The sequence below is a fragment of the Caloenas nicobarica genome, chromosome 4 (assembly GCF_036013445.1).
Source record: "Caloenas nicobarica isolate bCalNic1 chromosome 4, bCalNic1.hap1, whole genome shotgun sequence".
Lineage (NCBI taxonomy): Eukaryota > Metazoa > Chordata > Aves > Columbiformes > Columbidae > Caloenas > Caloenas nicobarica.
In genome coordinates, this window is record NC_088248.1 from 77,567,551 (window position 1) to 77,589,764 (window position 22,214).

The 22,214-nt window shown below is 57.2% G+C and overlaps 2 protein-coding genes across 2 annotated transcripts; both read left to right on the forward strand.

Annotated features, from left to right (window-relative positions):
* Positions 1-362: 362 nt before the first annotated feature.
* EGR4 (early growth response 4) lies at positions 363-2,116 on the forward strand. The gene is made up of 2 exons (XM_065634793.1): positions 363-501; positions 789-2,116. Exons 1-2 carry the CDS (start codon positions 363-365, stop codon positions 2,114-2,116), a joined length of 1,467 nt encoding a protein of 488 aa, XP_065490865.1.
* Positions 2,117-7,715: 5,599 nt separating this feature from the next.
* FBXO41 (F-box protein 41) lies at positions 7,716-21,704 on the forward strand. The gene is made up of 12 exons (XM_065634763.1): positions 7,716-8,437; positions 11,705-11,915; positions 12,231-12,310; positions 12,928-13,238; positions 13,907-14,148; positions 14,969-15,084; positions 15,683-15,835; positions 17,769-17,864; positions 18,835-18,953; positions 19,161-19,319; positions 20,487-20,602; positions 21,642-21,704. Exons 1-12 carry the CDS (start codon positions 7,716-7,718, stop codon positions 21,702-21,704), a joined length of 2,388 nt encoding a protein of 795 aa, XP_065490835.1.
* Positions 21,705-22,214: the final 510 nt, after the last annotated feature.

Below are 22,214 nucleotides of genomic sequence, written 5' to 3' on the forward strand. Positions count from 1 at the left end.
ACCTACCCCGAGCGTCCCCCGAATCAGTCCCGACACCCCGGAGCATCCCCTGAATCAGCCCAAGCACCCCGGAGCATCCCCGATTCTACCCGGAGCATCCCCGGTTCTACCCGGAGCATCCCCGGTTCTCCCGGAGCATCCCCGGTTCTACCCGGAGCATCCCCGGCTCTACCCGGAGCATCCCCGGTTCTCCCGGAGCATCCCCGGTTCTACCCGGAGCATCCCCGGGCTCTACCTGGAGCATCCCCGGTTCTGCCCGGAGCATCCCCGGTTCGCCCTGAGCATCCCCCGGCTCTCCCCGGAGCACCCCCCGGCTCACCCCAGCCCGAACCCCCCCAGCTCCGGCCGTGTCTCCAGGGAAGATGCTCAACGTTCTGGATTTCTCCTGCCCGGACCCGTTTTACTCCAAGTACGAGGAGATCTGCGAGATGAAAACCGGAGACCTGCAGGGTTTGGGGCAACCTGAGCAGCAACTTTTGGCAGAGGCTGATTTTCTCGGAGGTAAGGGCAGGGGGGGAGCTGGGTGCGGGTGAGGGACCCCCCTCCAGGCGAGAATCGGGCATCTCCCCCTTTTCTCCCCCCAGCCCCTAGCTGTGGGTTCAAGGTGGATTCAGGTCTTGGGGGTCCCGGTGGGGATGGGGGGGTGAAGCCCAGGGCTCCCTGTTTGGTCCCGGACACGGGGACCTCGCAGTGACGCAACATCAGCCTCCCGCTGTTTCTCCATCTCCCGCCCCCCCCATCCCCGCATCCCTCCATCCCTCTAACCGCCGTCCCCTCTGCGTCCCCAGGTGAGCTGCTGGGCACCCCGATAAACGGCGGGGTGGTGGATTACCCCCTCCTGGGCAGCCAGCCCTCCCCTTCATTCAGCTACACCGGCAGCTTCTTCATCAAGGCGGTACCAGAGCATCCCCAGGACCAGGAATCCCTCTTCAACCTGATGTCTGGAATCCTGGGCATCTCCCCCTTCTCCTCCTCCGAAGGCCACCAAAGGCACCTGGATGCTCTTTACCCCTGTCCCGAGGGGGCTCAGAGCCAGCTGGACCTTTACACCGCCTGCCAACCTGAAATGAACGGATCCACCCAAAATCTCTTCCCGGAGCAGGGCTACGGCAGCTTCCCCACGCCGGAGGATGCTCAACCCCTCCAGGTACAACCCACCTTAGGAAACACCTCGCAGTGCTTCTTCCAACCCAAGCTCCTGGACACCAAACAGGACATCAAGCTGCCCTCCGATTCCCCGCCTTTGGACAAATTTAAAGCCTCCTGCGCCCACTGGGAGCCGGTCACCCAGCATCAGGCCTACTTGCCCACGGGCTACCATTCCCCTGAAGCTTTCCCGGCTGGGGAAAGCAGCCAGGGGATGTTCAACCCGCTGGGTTCCAAGATGGAGAACGTCTTGTCCGTCAGCTGCCAGTCGGAGCTCGGCAGCCTGGCAGAAGATGCCGCCTGCTTCGGCACCCATCTGGGCTTCGGCTGCGAGCCAGAAAACTTCCCGGCCCGCGGGGACTTCGCCGACACCAAGATCCACAACCTGCCTCCGCCGCTAATGCCGGAGTTCGACACCTCCTTGGCCCAACCCGAAGTCCTGCCAGGTCTGATGAGCTCTGCCGAGCTCCTCCATCCTCACTCATCACCTTCTGTCCCCACCACGGACTTTTTGAGCCACCCCACTTCCTCCTCCATCCCTTCCCTGCTGCCCACCAACCCTCCAGCTTTGGCCGAGCCCAAGAAGAAGACCCGCCGGACCAAGTGCTCTTCCAAATGCTTCTGCCCGAAACCCCACGAGAAAGCTTTTGCCTGCCCGGTGGAAAACTGCATCCGGAGCTTCGCTCGCTCGGATGAGCTCAACCGGCACCTCCGCATCCACACGGGACACAAACCCTTCCAGTGCCGCATCTGCCTGAGGAACTTCAGCCGCAGCGACCACCTCACCACCCACATCCGCACCCACACCGGCGAGAAGCCCTTCTCCTGCGACACCTGTGGCCGCCGCTTCGCCAGGAGCGACGAGAAGAAGCGACACAGCAAAGTCCACCTGAAGCAAAAAGCCCGGACGGAGGAGAAACTCAAAGGTTTGGGTTTCTTCTCGGTGGGTCTCTCCTTCGGGACACTATGAAAGCCCAGCCTGAGCACCAGGAGATGGTGTTTTCCCAAGGTTCCCCCCGAGCATCTCACGGGAGAGCCGGGGTGGGAATGTCCTCCTGGGGTGGCCCTGGAGAAGGCAACGGCAGATCGGGCCGTGCCGGGGAGGAGAAGGGCACGTGGGGAGGCAGAGACGATGCGGCGGCGCTGGACCGCTGGCTGCGGAGCTGGGATGTGGCAGCTCCAGCCATCTCCAAACCGCAGGGACCGAGCCATTTTTATAGCTCCTGTGCCACGGAGAGGAAAAAAACCCACATGTACAGAAAGCAATCGCCACCAAAATGGGCTTTTATACACCCAAACCCATGGACATTCTGTGTTTGTAGCGACCTGACTGGGATTTCCCCGGCCAGCACTTTACATGGAGCTCCTGACCAGTTGTTTACTGGTCGGCCCCGGTCGGGGGCTGCGGCTGCACCGACCCTTTCTCCCGAAGGAGGGAGATGCTGCCGGGCTCCAGCAATCGGTGCGTAACGCTCCCTTTGGAAAGGTGATGTCATTATTATTATTATTATTATTATTATTATTTTCTTGTTTGTAAAAAGAATATATCAGGAATATTATAGAATTGTCTCTATTTTTCTAATTAAAAATTTGAGCTAATCAAAGACGTCGCTGGGGTTGCTCTTTGCTTTTCAATCCTGTACAGCAGCTGACGCCGGTGGTATTTCCGTTGTGATTTTGACTCCTATGGGGGAAAAATGTGCTTAAATAATTAGCAGGGAGAGAAGAATCAATCAGTGCGGCGGGGGGGTTGGTGACCCCCATCCCGAGCATCCCCAAATCCCCTCTCAAGCATCCCCCAATCCCCAGGGTGGGCAGCACATCCTGGGAGAAGGGTCTTGTCCTGGGACAAAGCTCCTCGCTGGTGGGTCCCCCCCTGAAAAAGGGGGGATGTGGCTTTAGGTTTGTGACTTTAGGTTTGTTCCGATGGAGCTGAGCCCTGGAGGGATCTGCCCTACTTGGATCTCAGGAGGAGATTTTTGCAGCCTGGAAGGCGCTGCTGGTAGCAGAACCTCCCTCCTCTGGCAGTTAAAAATTGGCCAAAAAACAGATATACCCAAAAATCTCGTCCTTCTAACAGGAGATGCTTGCTCAGATGGGGCACGCCGGTCTTTGGTTTTAATTTATCAGGATGAAAAGGTGTGAGGGGTGGCATGTCCCTGGCTTGGGGCTTGGTGATCGTCATCAGTGCTCAGGCATTTTGGGGTTTATTTGCCTCATCTTGCAGATGGGGAAACTGAGGTAGGGAAGGGGCACTGATCATGGCTGCAAATCTGCTCTCTCCGGCAGATTTTTGTCCCCTCCACCAGCCTTGGAGAGGGGGGAACTGTCCCCCAACTGTGTTACGGAGGAAGAAGGTCACCTTCCCCAGGTCCCCTCATTGTCCCCCCAGCCCTTTGTTGACATGTGGGCTGGAGCATCCTGGGGCTAAACCCCAGTTATACCATCATCTTGGCAAAATCCACGTGGGATGGCATGGGACGGGACAGGATGGGGTGGGATGGGATGGGAGAAGGAATCCAGATGGAAACCTGGCTGATGGTTCAAATCCTAAATGTCCCCTTGGAACTGTCCCTAAGAGCTCGCAACACCCCTGATAGCACCCAAGGGTGATTGTGCCCCTCGAGTGGGCACCCATCAGCCCAAATCCCACATGTGCCAGAGCCTGACCCTGAGCCAGGACCACTCCGTGGGATGCAGGTGACCCCCAGCACCAGGAAAAACCCTTTTCTCTTGGGGGACACCCCAGATGTGGTTAATAAGGACGTTAGCACCCAGTTTTCCTCAGGAAGCAGCATCTTTTGGGCACCTCTCAGCGGGACGTCACCTCTCGCTGGGCAGTATCAGCCCAGCTTTCCCCCATGCATGATGCATGAGGTTTTTATTAATACCCCTCCCGAAGTGCATCTATTATTGATGCTGAGCCTGGAAGCTCTGCAAAGGCACCCGGGCTCGAGCCTTCGGCCTCAGCTGCTGACGGAGGGTGGGAGGGAGGAGGGCACCCACCACCCAGCTGCTTCTGGGGTGGGATGGGACTGAGCCCCCCAAAACCTGGGCTGGGGACAACCATTCGCACCCCAAGCCAGCAGCATCCTGGTCCCAACGCTGTCGTCTTCCCCCACATCCACATCAGAGACAAGAAAACACACCGGTGCTGGATCCCTTTGGTGCTGGGACCAAGGTGAGGTGCTTGGGGACTGGACCAGGATCAAGACAGGGGATTAAGCCAGGGTGATCAGGAACCAGACCAGGACCAAGTTGGAGACCAATCCAGGGTGCTTGAGGACTGGATCAAGACCAAGACAGGGATTAAGCCCGAGTGCTTGGGGACTCAATCAGGACCAAGCCAGGGACCAAGCTGGGATGCTCAGAGACTGGATCAGGACCAAGCTGTGGACCAAGACAGGGAATTCTAGGATTCGATCAGGACCAAGCAAGGGATTAAGCTGGGGTCAGGGACGAGACAGAGATTAAGCCAAGGTCCGAGATGGGGTACTTGGGGACCAGCTGGGGACCAAGCCAGGGTGCTTGGGGAGTGGATCAGGACCAAATCAGGAATTAAGCCCACGTGATCAGAGACTGGATCAGGACCAAGCTGGGGATCAAGCCAGGGTGCTTGAGGACTGGATCAGGACCAAACCAGTGACCAAGATGGGGTGCTCAGGGACTGCATCAAGACCAAGCCAGGGATTAAGACAGGGTGCTCAGGGGCTCAATCAGGACCAAGCCAGGGTCCTTGCTACTCCGGGTCCCTGCACCCTACACTGGCTGCCCCCTCCAAGGGGATGCTCTGGGGTGATCGCAGCTGGGCCCAAACCAGGGTCAGGGGCTTCGCTGGGGGGCTCCAAGGGTGGGGTTGGGGGGCAGAGGATGCTGCATGGCAGCAAAGCCCGGCAAGAGCCCGCTGCCATGTTCGTGGGGAGACAGGCAGAGGGAGCTGTGAGGGAGGAAAGCGGCAGAGAAACAGTCAGGGATCCGGCTGCAAAGGAGGAGGAGGCAGCTGCCAGCGCTCACCCTCCCTCCATCCATCCCTCCATCCCTCCTTCCCTGCATCCCTCACCGCTGCCTTTACCAAGCACAGCCCCCCAGGGACCCGCCGTCCCCAGGACGCTCAGCAGCCTTCACCCTCCCACCAACCCACCAGGGCCTTCAGCCTCAGCCCCCCTCCTTCCTCCTCCTCCTCCTCCTCCTCCTCCCGCAGCCACCACCCTCCATCCCTCCATCCCCAGGGCCTGGCTGCCATGGAGGTGCTGCCTGCGGGGAGCCGGCTCCTTCCCGCTGCTCCTGCCCGCATCCCTCCTGCCCAGCATCCCTCCTTCCCCACAACGCCCTGATCACCCGCCTCCTTTGTGCACCGGAGCGGGGTGTACGTGCTCCATCCCCCGCCGGAGCCCCCCGCTTTCGTTCCGCTCGGTGGGGACGGTGACAGTGAGGACGCAGGAGAGATGCTGCCCTGGCCGGAGGAGCCGAGCGCGGGAGGTCGGCAGCGAGAAGCAGGTACGGGGCGAAGCGGGATGATGTGCTGGGTGGCGGTGGCTTGTCCTCAAGATGCTGCTCACCCAGGGCCACGGGGGAGCAAGGGGGGGACACAGCGGGGACAAAGCCATTGCCAGGAGATGAGGAGGGATCCACTGTTCCTTGACGAAAATGCTCAGGGCAGGGGGGGCTGGATGTACCCTGGCTTTTCATACCCACCTCCTGCACCTCATCCCCAGCCCATCGTGGTGCCCCCCACCCATCGCAGCCTCAACCGGGGATGATGGGGACCAGCGGGTACCGGCAGCATCCCACTCCCCACAGCATCTGCCACCCCTCTTCTCCATCCCCCCTCCATCCTTCTTCAGCGGAGCTGCCTGCTGGCAATTTTTTTTATTTGGGGATGGCAGGGGGAAGGAAAAATACGAAACAAAGCAAAGAAAGGCTCCATGATGAATGGCAGGTGAAGCAGCGTGGGGATGGGTTTCACCCGCTGCTGCAATCTCCCGGCAGCCGGGAGCGTTTCCCGGCTCCGGATGCCTGTGGGTTTTATCAGCCGTAGTAATGACTCCACTAATAATTCCCTTAAATCCCGGTCATGTTAAGGAGGGAGGAGAGGTTTTGTGGTCAGGGTAGGACCTGGTGGACAGGGATGGGGTGGCATGCATGTTCGGACACCCCCCCCGGGCCAGATCCCGCTGCGGTTTATGGTTGGGAAATACAGAGCGAGGTGGATTGGGTACCCCGGGAGACGCAGGCAGGGATCCAGGCCTGCGATATCGGTGACAGCGATGCTGTGGCCCCGTCGCTACGGTGGAAAAGCGCTTTCTCATCCCATCGGCAGGAACCAAAGTTGCCGGTGGTGCTTTGTGTTCGCCGGGTTTCACCCAGGCAGGGTTAACGTGCGAGGGTGTATTTTGTAACAAGCCCAAAACCCACAGAGGCAGCTCCAGAAATCCTCCCAGCATGTCTTATTTTTATTTTTTTTCTGCATAGATTTCTTGTCTTTACTGATTTTTCCCTAAAAAGTGGTTTCCCAGACCTCATGGCCCGGTTTTGCCCTCCAAGTGGGGTGCTGAGCCGTGGGGGTACAAGCACATGGAGGGTTTGGTGGTGGTTTGGTACTCACCAAGGCTGGTGGTGATGGCATGCAGGGGTCTGGGAGGGATTTTTGGGGTGGTGGAAAGAGCCCTTTGTGAGATATTGAAGAGGGATGAGTGAGAGATGCTCCCGCCCATGGGTGCTATTGGTGCTTTGGGGTGAAAGCACCACAAAAATGCACCCTCATGGGTGCTGGTGCCTCCCACAGTGGAGGAGACCACGGTGACTTCCCAAGCTGGATTTTTGCTGCTTTATCCCATTTCACAAGGGTGGAGGTTTTTTCCCCACCCCAATATCTTGGGAGGATTTTGCGAGTGGGGATTGTGTACATTTCCAAGGGTTGTGGATCTTCCCGAGGGTTGCACACCTTTCCAAGGGTTGTGGATCTTCACAAATGGGGAGGTTCCCAAGGACTGTGCCCATTCCCAAGGGTCATGGATCTTCCCAAGGGTCATGGATCTTCCCAAAAGCTGTGGGTCTTCCCAAGCGTTGTGCATCTCCCCAAGGGGTGGTGGACCTTCCCAATGGTTACGGATCTTTCCAAAGGTTGCACACCTTCCCAAGGTTTGTGCGCATTTCCAAGGGTTGTGGATCTTCCCAAGGGTTGTGCACATTCCCAAGGGTTTTGCACCTTCTCGAGCACTGTGCACCCTCCCAAGGGTTGTGCATGAGTGGGAGAAACATGGGAGGGTGGGATGGAGGCAGAGAGGGGACAAAGAAGGACCAAGCTGGTCCTTTTGGGGACCCGCTGTCCCTGTATCACTAACCCCGCTATATCTTCCAGCGCCTGGCACCAGCCGATGCTGACACACCCCACAGAACTGCTGAACGCCCCACTTCCACCCCAGGTCTCTCCCCCCGCCATGCCCCAGCAGAGCCGCGGTCCCACCGCCCGGGGCTCCCCAACCCACCCCAGGTGCCACCGCTCCATCCGTCCCGCGCCATGAGCGGGGCCGTGCGGTTCCCCTGCGCCGGGGACGCGTAGCTGAGGGATGGCCTCGCTGGACCTGCCCTACCGGTGTCCGCGCTGCGGGGAGCACAAGCGTTTCCGCAGCCTCTCCTCGCTGCGGGCACACCTGGAGTACAACCACACCTATGAGACCCTCTACGTCCTCTCCAAGACCAACAGCATCTGCGATGCTGCCGTCTTCCCCTTGGCCGCCGACGGGACCTTGCTGACGCCGGCTGCCCGTCGGGACTACTTTGAGAGCACATCCTTCCAAGGCAAGGACCAACGCTTCTCCTGCGACCTCGTCCCCGCCGAGGAGCTGGAGCCGGCCCCGTCCTCCTCCCCCTCGCCCCGTTATGTCCACGAGATCGAGATCCCGCTGACGGAGATCTTCACCCGGGGCAAAGCCGTGACGCCGGCCCCGGCGCCGCCGGCCACGATGGACGCTGCCTACGAGGAAGGTTTGGCCCGCCTGAAGATCCGTGCCTTCGAGAAGCTGGAGGTGGACAAGCGGCTGGAGAAGCTGACGGAGGAGGTGGAGCAGAAGATTGCTTCGCAGGTGGGCCGGCTGCAGATGGAGCTGGACCGCAAGAGCTCGGAGCTGGAGAAGGCCAAGCAGGAGAGTCTGCGGCTCAGCCGGGAGAAGCAGGAGCTGGAGGACCGGGCATCCGAACTGTCCCGCCAAGTGGATGTCAGTGTGGAGATGCTGGCCTCCCTCAAGCAGGACCTGGTGCAGAAGGAGCAGGAGCTCACCCGCAAGCAACAGTGAGTCCTTTGCCCCTTCTCCTGGCTGCAGGGTGGGGGGAATTTGGTCCCTGGTGGTGGACCCCAAAGGTCCAACACCATCACCAAACCCTCAGACTAAGTGCTATGGCAATGCCCATTAGTGTCATCGCTCATCAGGTTTTGCATCTTCTCCCAGTGTCCATGTAGACCTGAGCCTCTCGATGTCTGTGACCAAGATGGGTCACGTCATGCCAGACATTGTCCCAAAGCCACCAGTGTGCCCAGGATGTAGCCAAGCTGGGGGTGCACATGGCCATCCCGCTGTCCTGCCAAAGAACGTGGTGGTGGCCATGTTGCTGCAGCCCATCTCTAGTACCAAAGGGTGTCCCCGCAAAACCAGGGCTAGGTCATCCCGTCTGGCTCCGCAGCTGAATCATCCAGCCCTATAGAACCTGAGCAATCCCATCAACCTGTCCTGTGGTCATAAATATGAGAGGAACCACCTTGGCCATGCCCAGTTCAGGGTTTTTCTCCAAGAAGGAGGGTGGGATAGCCCAAGCAGTATGACCTCTGTTTACTGGTGGGACCATGGCATTGTCATCCTCACTTTCATCCCATGTTCCCTGCTTAATACTCTCTTCCCACCCCAGCGCCACTCCTGAGTTTCCCTCCAGTCAAGTGTTGGGTCATTTTGCCCATCAGTGTTGCTCAAGCAAACTAGACCTTGTTCCTCAGGAGTTTCTTAGCAAAGCTGGAGGCCACCATGGGGTCTAGCAGGTTACTGAGGGACAGTCATGACTGTGCTGTGCTGGGAGTGTTGGTGGGATTCCTCGAGGACTTGTCTTGATCCCCACCACCATCAGCATGTTCGTTAATGACTTTGACTCTAAAATAATGATCACGGCTCAGAAACAAGTTTCACAGGTTTTGCTGGTGGTGGAGATGGTCCTGGGTTGAGGAGTGGGATGATGCTGGAGCCAGATGAGAACAACACCTCTTGGTTTGGATGCGTGTGTGTGAAACAGGCAACAGGGAGGGTTGGGGAACGACCATCAGCTGCCTTGGGGGTGTTGTCCAGGGACATACTGGGGGTGAGTGGTGGCAGCACGAGGGCCACCAGAGTGGACAAGCCTGGAGCAGGGCCTGGAGACATGTAAGACAGGGCAGACAGAGGGTGACCAATGGGTCAAACGCATCTTGTTCCGTCTGTGGTGGACCCTGGACACCATTACCACCTAAGAACCTGGTTTTATGCCCCAAAACTACTTCCTGGACCTCCTTTCCTTAGACAAACCCTCCTGCCCCTATCAGTGCCCTCCAGCCAGAGTGACAAAATCCCACGCCAGGTTGCAGAGAGAGCGTGGGAAAAACTGATGAAAAAACCTTTTTTTTCCCCTGGATGTGGGGAAATCATCAGAAACCATTTTCATTGGCAAAACCAGTTTCAGGTTTCCCCAAGAACCAAACATTTCCCAGGACATTTCCCAGCTGTGAAACACCCCAAGGCCAGCGTCCCCATGGGAGGATTTTTGCTCCTGAGGTTCGTTTCCTTTGCCGGGGGATATTTTTCCACACAGTCCATGGGATCAAGAGAGATGCAGTTGATAACCATCAGCATCACCTTACACCCACTGCGTCAGCACTCATTTGCCTTCCAGATCTCTTGGGGCCCCTCTGGGAACTTTCCCAGATTGTCACTGGGTAGCTCCCAGGCTCACCCTGCACATGGCAAGTTGGGGGGCAGTTAATTGGTAATTAGATGGCAATTAATAAGTGGCAATGGGAATGATGTTGCTAAGGGCTGCCCTCTCCTTTTCCTTCATGCTCCTGTGCAGTTGGGTGTGCATGGCTGGGTGTGCAACTGCCTGAAAGGAGGTTGTAGCATGGAGGGTGTTAGTCTCTTTTCCCAAGCAGCAAGTGATAGGACCAGAGGAAACGGCCTCGAGTTGCGCCAGGGGAGGCTGAGGTTGGATCTGGGGACCAATTTCTTCCCCAAACGGCTGTGGGGCATTGGAACAGGCTGCCCAGGGCAGTGCTGGAGTCACCATCCCTGGAGGGGTTGGACAGACGGAGATGAGGTTCTCAGGGACATGGGGCAGTGCCAGGGGTGGGGGAACGGTCGGACTCGATGATCTTGAGGGTCTCTTCCATCCAAAATGATTCTGATATTCTATGATTCTGTGGTCAGGTGTGCACGGTTGGTTGTGTGCGGCCAGGTGTGCACAGTCAGGTGTGCACAAGACAGACATGCAGCACTCTGTTTGTGCATCTTCAGGGGCTCATGGACACTGAATGAAGGTGTGAGACTGGTTGTGCACGTGTGTCTGTGTGTGCACCATTGACTGTGCAGGTGTGGTCGGTGCTGAGTGTGTCGGGGTGCACGTCTGCATTTGTGTTTTCACAGTGCTTGTGCGCTTGAGGGCAGCTCTGTGCGTGTGTTGGGTGCACGATGTCTGTGCACGCGTCTGTGCCCGCCCGGGTGTACACCTGTTGCCTTCAGAGGGCAGATGCATTTGCAGAGGCGATGGCCTCTGTGTTTTAATTTTTGTGTTTTGGTTTTTTTTATGTTTTGTGCGATGGCCACACGTGTTTTTGGGGTGTGTGTGACGGCTGTGTGTGTCTGGGTGTACATGCCCATGTTTTTGGGAGGCGGATGCGGTTGGTGGGTGTGTGTGCGCCTGGGAACACGTGTGTGAGACAGGACGGGGACACTCGGGTCACCGAGCCACCAGCGTATTCCATGCCAGTGCTGGCTGCATCTTGGGGATGACATCTCAGCACCTCAGCAGGGTGATCCGTGCCCATCCGCAGGCTCCAAGCTCCCCACTGCTTGCTAATTAATGTGTTAATGAGGGAGCTGGGGCCCTGCAACCACCGGGGTTAACGAGGTATAAGGCTGAGCAAGGGTTTAATGCCTTCAAGGCTTAAAATCTTTAAGTCTGACCTGAACAAGGTGGGTTATCACTGCCATCCTCCTTCATCAACCCATGGCACCATCATCATCCTCCTCCCTCTGCTCCATCATGCTCAGCGTCCTGGCTCCAGACCTGGGAGTGATGTACATCCCAGCGAAGGTGCTGAGGATGTTATGTCCCCCAAAAATAAGGTGACCACAACCACCCTGCATACCTGGAGCATCCCTTGGTCCCTGCTCTGCCCTAAACCATGCCCAGACCCAAACCAGGCTGATGATGGAATGGTCCAGGTCCTTGAGCATCCTTGACCCCCCACCCCAGATCGCAGACAGGTGCTTAACAGGGATGGGTAGGGATGGATTGAGGTGTCACCCATGGTCCCTCCATGCAGGGAGGTGCTGCAGATCGACCAGTTCCTGAAGGAGACAGCCGCCCGTGAGGCCAACGCCAAGGTTCGCCTCCAGCACTTCATCGAGGAGCTGCTGGACCGGGCGGACCGGGCCGAGAAGCAGCTCCAGATCATCAGCAGCAGCTGCGGCACCACCCCAAACGGCAGCTTGGGACGCTGTGGCACGCCAGGGGCCAAGGCCTCCGGCCGACTGGTACCTCCACGGGCACAGGCACGGGCAACCCAGCGTTTTCGGGCACACACCCATGTGGCTTTGCTGGTGGCTGCAAAGGTTGAGCGGGGAGGTGTGGGGACCCCCATCTCGCTCCCGTGGGGACGTGGGTAATGCCAGGTGGGGAGATCCCGAAGTTGCTTCTCAGTGGGTCTGTATTCCCGCATTCCACTGGGGTATGGCCTCACCCCAAAACGCAGCTGGTGCTGGGTGGGTTATCGGGGTCGTCTCCCTTGACTGCACCAGCCACATTTTGAGTTTCACCACATTGGTTCCTCTTGTACCGTCTCCCTGCAGAGAGATCGGCACCTGGGGCCAGGGGTGGCCGTGCATGGTCCTTATGGCGTGTCCAACCAGCGTTCCTCATCCAGCACGGGGTGAGTCGCCCCATCAGTTCAGTTTTGGGTCCCTCACAACAAGAAAGGCCGTGAGGTGCTGGAGTGAGTTGAGAGAAGGGAACGGAGCTGGTGAGGGGCTGGAGCACAAGGGTGATGGGAGCGGCTGAGGGAGCTGGGGGTTCAGCTGGAGAACAGGAGCTGAGGGGAGACCTTCTGATCTCTGACCTGCCTGAAAGGAGCTTGGAGCCAGGGGGGTCGGGCTCTGCTCCCCAGGAACAAGCGCCAGGACCAGAGGAAACGGCCTCAAGTTGCACCAGGGGACGTTGAGGTTGGATCTGGGGAACAATTTCTTCCCCAAAGGGCTGTGGGGCATTGGAACAGGCTGCCCAGGGCAGTGCTGGAGTCACCATCCCTGGAGGGGCTGGACAGACGGAGATGAGGTTCTCAGGGACGTGGAGTAGTGTCAGCGGTGGGGGAACGGTTGGACTCAATGATCTTGAGGGTCTTTTCCAACCAAATGATTCTATGATTCTATCCGTGCTGTCAGTTTGGGATTTTAACGGGATGCTCATTTTGGCGGGTGAGGGGCTGATGGGACGGGGATGCACCGCTGCACACCCTGGTGCGCGCTGAGGTTGAGCATCCCCATCCCCCAGAGCCTCGAGCCGGGCAAAAGCCGTGTCGCAGAGCTCGGGCTGCTACGACAGCGACAGCGCGGAGCCGTGTCCCACCGATGACACCGCAGATGGACATCCCTACCCGGCGCGGGACGGCGGCCGGGGCTCGGGGCTGCGCCGACAAGCCATCCAAAACTGGCACCGCCGGCCCTACCGCAACAGCACCGAGGGCGAGGAGGGCGACGTCTCCGACGTGGGGTCCCGCACCACTGAGTCGGAGGCCGAGGGCTGGGAGCCGGAGGGACCCGGATCCGCCGCATCCCGACCTGGTGGCAGCTGCCGGCTGACGGGTGAGACCACAACGGGATCTTCTGGTGGGGTGAGAGGATGAGGAGGATGGAAGGTGGGGGATGGAGATGGCTCCTTGGCTCTGTAAGGAGCATCCCTTCCCCATCATCCTCCCCAGCTGCTGGTGGTGACTCATTGTGAGGCCCCATCTGGAGTACTGTGTCCGGTTCTGGGCTCCTCAGTTTAAGAAGGACAAGGAATTACTGGAGAGAGTCCAGTGGTGGGCTAAAAAGGTGCTGAAGGGTCTGGAGCATCTTTCTGATGAGGAAAGACTGAGACACCTGGGGCTGTTTGGCCTGGAGAAGAGAAGCTGAGAGGGGATCTCATCAACGTTTATAAGTATCTCCAGGGTGGGTGTCAAGAGGACGGACCAGACTCTGTTCAGTGGTGCCCAACGACAGGATGGGGGGCAACGGGCACAGACTGAAGCACGGGAGGTTCCATCTGAATATGAGGAGAATTTTGTTTCCATTGAGGTGCCAGAGCCTGGACCAGGCTGCCCAGAGCGGGTGTGGAGTCTCCTTCTCTGGAGACATTCAAACGCACCTGGACACAACCCTGTGTGATCTGCTCTGGTGACCCTGCGTTTGCAGGGGTTGGGCTGGATGATCTCCAGAGGTCCTTTCAACCCCAACCAGTCTGTTTTTCTGTGTGATTCTGTGTCCCACAGCCAGGACCGAGGGGCCAGGGGGCAAGGTGGGCCGGCTGGAGAGGGGCAGCCCAGGCCACTCCAGCGAGGTGATCAGCCCCGAGATCCTCAAGATGCGAGCGGCTCTTTTCTGCATCTTCACCTACCTGGACACCAAGACACTGCTTCGGGCGGCTGAGGTGTGCAAGGACTGGAAGTTTGTGGCCCGGCACCCAGCCGTGTGGACCCGGGTGCTGCTGGAGAATGCCAGGGTGTCCTCCAAGGTACCGGGGATGGGGATGGAATTGCCCGGGGTGAGATCTTTCTTCCAGAAAAATGAAGCCATGCAAGCATCTCGCTTGTGTTGATTGTCAGCCAATATGGTCGTGGGAACATAGGTGCACGCAGATGTGTGTTTGCACCAGCGGCTGAATGTGTTGCACGCTTATGTTATTCAGGCTAAGAGAGTTGGGGTGTTCAGCATGGAGAAGAGAAGATTCCAGGGAGACCTTATTATGGCCTTTCCAAACTTGAAAGGGGCTGATAAGAAAGATGGGGACAGACTTTTCAGTAGGGCCTGTTGTGATAGAACAAGGGGTGATGGTTTTAAACTAAAGGAGAGAAGATTCAGGCTGGATGTGAGGAAGAAATTGTTGTCCCTGGGGGTGGTGAGAGCCTGGCCCAGGTTGGCCAGAGAGGTGGTGGCTGAACCATCCCTGGAGACATCCCAGGCCAGGCTGGACGGGGCTCTGAGCAACCTGAGCTGGTGCAGATGTCCCTGCTCATGGCAGGGGGGGCACTGGCTGAACTTTGAAGGTCCCTTCCAACCCAAACTATTCTATTCTGTTCTATTCTATTCACACGTGCATGCCTGTGGGCATGAGTTCACGTGTGCGCTTGTTTTCACTTGCTTTTGTGGTGACACCCATGATTTTGTTGCATATGCTCTTGTGTGACCCTGCATGTGCATTTTCACGTATTTATGGCATGTGTGCATGCAGAAATGCCTCTGTGTGTGTGTGTGTGCCCAAGACAGCCAAGGATGGGTGGCATGGGGCACGCTGAGAACTTCCTCCTTGATGACAGCCACGTCTGTTCCCCCAGTTCCTGGCCATGCTGTCTCAGTGGTGCACCCAGATGCACTCCCTCACCCTCCAAAATCTTAAGCCACGCCAGCGCGGGAAGAAGGAGAGCAAGGAGGACTACATGAAGAGCACACGGTGAGTCCCCGCATCCTGGGCACCCTCCTCCCACAGCCAGAGCTGCTGGTCATCAGGGGTGGTGATGCTCCATGAGCCCCTATGTCCTATTTCCACTGATGGACATTCAATGCACACCAGCTCCTGCTGTCAGTTTTGGGCATCCTGAAGCCACAGATCCCCATGGGACATCCCCATGGGAGACCTTGCTCTCTGCAACTGCCTGAAAGGAGGTTGGAGTCATGGAGGGGTCAGTCTCTTCTCCCCGGAACAAGCACCAGGACGAGAGGAAATGGCCTCAAGTTGCGCCAGGGGAGGTTGAGGTTGGATCTGGGGAACAATTTCTTCCCCAAAGGGCTGTGGGGCATTGGAACAGGCTGCCCAGGGCAGTGCTGGAGTCACCATCCCTGGAGGGGCTGGACAGACGGACATGAGGTTCTCAGGACATGGGGCAGTGCCAGGGGTGGGGAACGGTTGGACTCGATGATCTTGTGCGTCTTTTCCAACCAAAACAATTCTATGATTCTATGACATGTCACCCTCCTGGGATGGCCCTGGGGTGGCCATGGGGTGCGTGGGATTGGGTCCCCATGCCTGACCCTGCTTCTGTCCTTGGCAGGGGCTGCCTGGAAGCTGGGCTGGAGTCCTTGCTGAAGGCGACAGGCAGCAACCTGCTCATCCTCCGCATCTCGCACTGCCCCAATGTGCTGACAGACCGGTCACTCTGGCTGGCCAGCTGCTACTGCCGGGCCCTGCAGGCTGTCACCTACCGGTAAGGTTGGCCACCAGCATCCCCCCTCTTGCCCACAGGGGACCGTGTGGTTCCCTGGCTGGGAAAAGGCTCGGAAGGTCCATGGGATGTGCTGGGACTCCTCTGATGCCCATCGCCATTCCCTGTTGGAATGTAGCCCATCTGGCCAGAAGTGAAGGACCCACCTTCCCATGTCCCCAGCCCAGCGGCAGCCCCAGTGTCCCCAGTGCAAGCTGTCCTTGCAACTCTCATCATCTTCTGGTGTGTTCCCATGCAGATGTTTCCCTTCCAGCTCCATTCCCACCATCCTGTCACCAATCTCACCCCAGCTGAAGGTGTGACCAGGGTCTTGGTAATGAGATGCTGCTTTATGTTAGAGAAGGGTGAAGATGAGGTGCACCAACACCAGGGCCCAGTGAGGTCCCACCTGACTGTCACCCCCTGATGAAGGCTCCTAATGGGGAGCGAAGACCTCGTGGTCCTTCTGTCCTGGGAGAGAGGAATGGCTCTGATTGCTAAGACCCAACTTGGAGACCTTGCCCAACAGCAAGGACACAAGACCCATAATGGTGCAAGTCCTGGAGGAAGTCACAGGTCTTGGAGAAGATCACCGACTGCTCCTCAGCCTTGGTTATCTCCTGAGGAGTCTCTGCCTCTCGTGGAGACAGGATTTAGCTTTCCTAAATTCTCAAGGAGGATGATCCTTGCTCCGCTGTGCCCTGCACACAACCACTTCAGCCTCTGCATCCATTTCACCTGCAGCCCACGGGTGTCCTCATCCAGCCCAGGATGGAGAACCCTTCAGGTGGGAAAGCACACCCAGCCAGCTCCTCCATGTCAGACCAAGCCGGGTTTAACCCAAAGACTCCTCCATCGGCCCTTCCAAGGGCATTAGAGCAACCCCAAGAGCTCCTGGCACGTTGGTAACCTGTGACTCTGACTCATGCTCTAATCAACCCGCCACACCCTCAAGGGGCTCTTGGCAGGCGTCTTCAGTGGAGATGTGTGAAATGCTCAGGATAACACCCATAGTTTATTTTTAGGCTTGCCTGAAGTTTCGAAGTAGGTCATTTAGAGTTAAGAATTGCAGCCTCAGTCTTCGAGAGGAAGCCTGGTGCACTGAAGCAGCCATGGGCCTCCATCTGGGCTGGTGGCATCAGAACGACGCTCTCTGACATCTCTCCTCCATTGACTCAGTGCAGGGAACCAACGGCATCAGCAGAAGCTCCCCGTGGCCAGTGGCACAGAAGTTGGGTGACAGGCAGCGTGGCTGCGCCCAGTCAGGGCCATAAACCTACGTCTCCACTATGTCCCTGCATGAATCCAGCAGCATCCCATGAGGTCTGTTGTGATACCTCCAAAAAGACCCAGCAAACCTCTGCAGTGACATTTGGCCAACAGCTACCTACAGATGTGGTAGCACAACCACGGAGCTGGTACAGAGGCCATGGAGCAGCCAGTTCCCTTGGCTGGAGGTTACCACCCATCAGCTGAACCATCTTTATCACCTCCTGGCACCTTCCCCATCCAGGCTGGGCAGATGACAAGTGAAACCAACCCAATGGGATCTTCAGAGACGTTGTATTTGCTCTGCAAGGGTACCTCTCCTGGCAGTCTCAGTTCAATCACTTGCCACCTTTGCATCTGGAAGACTTCTTGCCTTCACCTTCAACCTCACCTTCACACACTAACCTCACCTTCAGCCTTACCTTAAACCTCACCTTCTTCCATTTTTCTTGACGTTGCACATCTGTAGGCACAATTCCAGACAGAAATACCTTCAGCCTTCCTGCATGGGTTGGTGGTGGGACTATCCGGTTTGTGGGTTACAAATAATGACCAGTTTTGTACCTCCAAGGGCAGAGACATGTAGCAGCATGGAGGCTGCAGACACAGCCCCCAAGGTGGCACCACTGCCAGTGGAGGCCACCATGTGTCCCCTGTGTTGTTCCAGGAGCTCTACGGACCCCGTGGGTCATGAAGTCATCTGGGCCCTTGGAGCAGGTTGCAGGGACATCATCTCTCTCCAGGTCGCACCTCTGCATCCGTGGTAAGAGTCATGCTAGGAGGAGACCAGGCTGAGTGAGGGGCACCACCAGGCTGGAAAGAAATTTGGTACCAGATCCCAATTTGCTTGGGGAGGTGGTCCTTGTAGGATGAGCAGCAATTCTGGAGGCCAGTTTGGGGAACCAGAAGCACAGCCCCATCCCTCCCTGTGAAGGCTGGGAGCTGTTTGGTGTAGGCAACTCCCTGCTGAGCTGGGAAGGTTTCCTGGGAGGTTGCTGACACCAGAGATGAAAGAGGAGCTGTGACGGGTCTGGTAGATGATGCTGAACATCAAACGCTTGTCTGAGCTCCTCGATATTCATACAACAGCAGCCCTGAAGGGCCTAGATGTTTTTAAAAAGGTGTTGAGTCACTGCACAGGGAGACGATTGCAGTTGGTCTTGCTTTGGAAAAGCATTTTGGGGGTGTGAAGATGCTGGTGGTTCCTCACCCCACAGCATCTGGGTGCTCAGGAGCCCATGGCTCACAGAGAAGGTCACTCAGCTCCTCTGGTCCATGCCATGGTGCTGCCTCCTGGGCATTTCTTCTTGTCATGGGAGGTTTGTTGTGAAGTCATGTCCCCCATCAACCTGGATTGAGGTGTACAGAGGGATGTTTCCAAGCAGAAGTTGGATGTCAAGTCCCTGGTGGCTTGTTTCTTCTCTGGGGGAAACGCCACATGGCATTTTGGCTTCTCCACTACTGATTTGATCACTGGAAACGACAGAGTTCAGGGACTGGTTCAGATCTCCAGAGGAGAGTGCATGGACCTGCCCTGTCCTGGTTGCAACACAGCCATGGGTGGCTGATCAGATGGAGACACCTGCTCTGGAGACATATCCTTCCAATGTGGTGACCCCCGTGTTGGTGGGGTGGGAGAGGTCCCATCCTCAATACCGCTTGTGAGAACACTCATGGTGAGGGCTGACCTTTTCTACCAGCCTTCCCCAGCTCTTTCTTCTTCATCTCCCCAGCCAGCAGCCTACACGTTTCAGCAACCGCTGCCTTCAGATGATCGGCCGGTGCTGGCCCCACCTGCGGGCGCTGGGCATCGGAGGGGCCGGCTGCGGTGTCCAGGGACTGGCGTCCTTAGGTAAGCAGCTCTCCTCCGATGGGACAAGGAGAGGGGGCCTTGCTCAACGCAGGGTATCTCCTCTGGGAGATGGCCCATGGGGATTGCAGTGGAGAAGACCACCCCAAGGACCACCCTGTCGCTCCTTGCTGCCACCCATCCCTCCGACTACCCTGTTCCCGTTGGATGTCCTGCGGAGCACTGACGGTGGATGCTCTGTCCTTCCAGCCCGAAACTGCATGAGGCTTCAGGTCCTGGAGCTGGACCACGTGGCAGAGATCAACCAGGAGGTTGCAGCAGAGGTGTGTCGAGAAGGGTTGAAGGGACTGGAGATGCTGGTGCTGACCTCCACGCCAGTCACCCCCAAAGCCTTGCTGCACTTCAACAGTGAGTAGCAATGCCAGGGGGGTACATAGCATCATCCATTGACCAAAAGGCCACCAGATATCCAGATCCATGAACCAGACTGCCTTCCAGCCCCACTGCCAACACTGGAAGGTGCTGGGAGCTCCGTGGTAGAAGGTTTCTAAGACCTCGAGGTGCTGGAGCGAGTTGAGAGAAGGGAACGGAGCTGGTGAGGGGCTGGAGCACAAGTGTGATGGGAGCGGCTGAGGGAGCTGGGGGTTCAGCTGGAGAACAGGAGCTGAGGGGAGACCTTCTGATCTCTGACCTGCCTGAAAGGAGCTTGGAGCCAGGGGGGGTCGGGCTCTGCTCCCCAGGAACAAGCGCCAGGACCAGAGGAAACGGCCTCAAGTTGCGCCAGGGGAGGTTGAGGTTGGATGTGGGGAACAATTTCTTCCCCAAAGGGCTGTGGGGCACTGGAACAGGCTGCCCAGGGCAGTGCTGGAGTCACCATCCCTGGAGGGGTTGGACAGACGGGGATGAGGTTCTCAGGGATGTGGGGCAGTGCCAGGGTTGGGTTAACAGTTGGACTCGATGATCTTGAGGGTCTTTTCCAACCAAATGATTCTATGATTACCAGAGAGGATCCAAAAGCTCCCTGCCAAGGATGGGTTAAGAAGACCTGATTTTGCCTTGGGCCATAGGGAGGATGGAGACACTCCCTCCATGCTCCCCTTAGTGTGATGGAGGCCTCAGTATCTGTGGCACACATGAGGTTCACCGTGGTGTGTCTGAGGTTGGAGTCACACCATTTCCTGAAGCCGTTTGCCAAGACAGGAGCTTCAGGAGGGAAAGAGACCTGCAGTTGGTGGGAGGTCCTGTGTGAGGTGCTGTTCCTGGTGGTCAAGGCACATGTGACTGTGGTTGGATTTGCTGGGAACCCACCTATCTGGGTAGAAGAGTAAGAGTTTTCCAAGTGAGAGGTAGGACTGCCGAACTGGGATTGGACAACTGGGAACTATCTCACAGACCACTGTCCTCCCTACAGCAGTCTTGTTCACCAAGACCAGGTCACCTCTATGTTCAGGGTGAGGTATCCCCAAGTGCATAAGGCTTTGAGGAGCACTGGGTGGGTTTTAGGGTCCATCCTGGCTATGGGAAGGCTGTCTTCACATCAAGTGTGGCAAGGCCAGGTGGTATCTCTGCCCCCAGGTGTGTGCCGGAACCTGAAGTCCATCGTCGTGCAGGTGGGCATTGTGGACTACTTCAAGGAGCCCCACAGCCCTGAAGCCAAGAAGATGTTTGAAGAAATGGTGAACAAACTCCAGGTAAAGGATGCCATTCCCAGCTCACGTGTGTCACCAGTCTTGTGTCCCCGTGGGGTCTGAGGACAAATTCTTTCCCATTGCTGATGTTCCTCAGTAGAGAACGTTTTAGGTCACATGGGTGACCTGAAGGCTCAGTCTCCTTCAGACACACATGCCCCAAAGGCTGAAACAAGATCTAACACGCTGTGATTCCTTCCTATGGCTTTATCGAGGACTTCTTGTCTGTGGGCTTTCCCCAGGGACAGAAAAGGGGCTGTTGCATCCCCCATAGGGCAACTTGCCAAACTCTGTGAAGTAATTTAAAATCCACACATGAAATAGGGTTATCAATAATTTTATTTATGCTGAGTTCAAGCCCTTGCTTGGCTTGTGATGCTCAACAGGGCTTGGGCTATCCTTGATCTGGTCAGGGTCTCCAGGGGGGAGGTGTTTCTCCAAGGGGAAAAATAGGTGTTTCTATTTCACTTCATCCTCCAGTTGACTTCATCCCACAGCAGGCTGGGCTCCCATGGGGACATAAGTCAAAACTCCCATGAGATGCAAAGCAGGACTTGGGGATGGAGGCCCACCAGTGGGCTCATGTGGTTCCTGCTCCACCACCAAGCCCTGGCATGGGAAAACCAGTGGGGAGCGAGACAGACCCACATCCACCCCAAGCTGGGGGTCACCTTCAGGGAAGAACCATTTTGGAAGGACTTTCCTTGCGTGGGTGCACACCTCCATGTTGTGAAAATCCCACATGTCCCATGTGTTGATGTCTTCTGCCCCAAACTACTACCTGTCCTCTGGAAATGGTGGGTTTAGCTAGACAGAACCCAAATCCAGATCTAGCTTCAAGGGCATGGAATTAAAAGGCATTGAGCCAGTCCTGCGAGGAGGTCAAATCCCCATGGGATGAGGTGGTGGGGATGGGACCAGGGTGGACCTCTTCCCATGGTGGGCATTCGAGATGTCCTGTCCTCTCCTCTCTCTTGCCCAACCTATGGAGCAGCAAGACTGCCAGGTCCTGTACCAACCACACTCTCTGCTCCTCTTCCAGGCCCTGAGGAAGAGACCCGGCTTCTCCAAGATTTTACACATCAAAGTGGAAGGAAGCTGTTAGACCTTCAGGGAACCACAAAGCACATTCCCTCCTCTGCCCGGCGGAGCCAGAGGTCCCCACGAAACCAAACCCACCATCCGCCGCTCATCCTCTGCTGGACCTGGAGCACGGAGACGCTGGCCCATGCACAAAAAAACCCCACCCAACAAACTCTTGCAGGCCTTAGTGACTGGCAGCCGGCGCTTGTCCCCAGGGCCAGCTTGTGGGCGAGAAGGTGCTACTTAAGGAAATTTTTCAGCTGCCCAAAGAGGCAGAGCTACGCTCTTTCCTGGGAGGGAAGGTGGCTTCAGACCTCCCCATGGCTGCTCCTTGCCAAGGATCCTTGTTTGGGGAATGTCTTTTTCTTCAAAAATCTCTTTCTGGAGGGTTTTTCGGCTGTTTGATGGTGTTAGAGATGAGGGTGGCTCAGCCCATCTCTGTGGGCTCTTTGTAGAACGCTGGGCTCAGCATCGCTGCGTCACGGCTGGACCATCCTCATCCTCTCCATGAGCTGGTGAAGGTGGGGTGGGA

Coding starts and splice junctions, on each gene's coding strand:
- EGR4 (XM_065634793.1), top strand. CDS start 363: ATGCTCAACGTTCTGGATTTCTCCTGCCCGGACCCGTTTTACTCCAAG. Junction 502..788: donor AGAGGCTGATTTTCTCGGAG/GTAAGGGCAGGG, acceptor CTGCGTCCCCAG/GTGAGCTGCTGGGCACCCCG.
- FBXO41 (XM_065634763.1), top strand. CDS start 7,716: ATGGCCTCGCTGGACCTGCCCTACCGGTGTCCGCGCTGCGGGGAGCAC. Junction 12,311..12,927: donor CGTTCCTCATCCAGCACGGG/GTGAGTCGCCCC, acceptor CCCATCCCCCAG/AGCCTCGAGCCGGGCAAAAG. Junction 15,085..15,682: donor GACTACATGAAGAGCACACG/GTGAGTCCCCGC, acceptor TGTCCTTGGCAG/GGGCTGCCTGGAAGCTGGGC.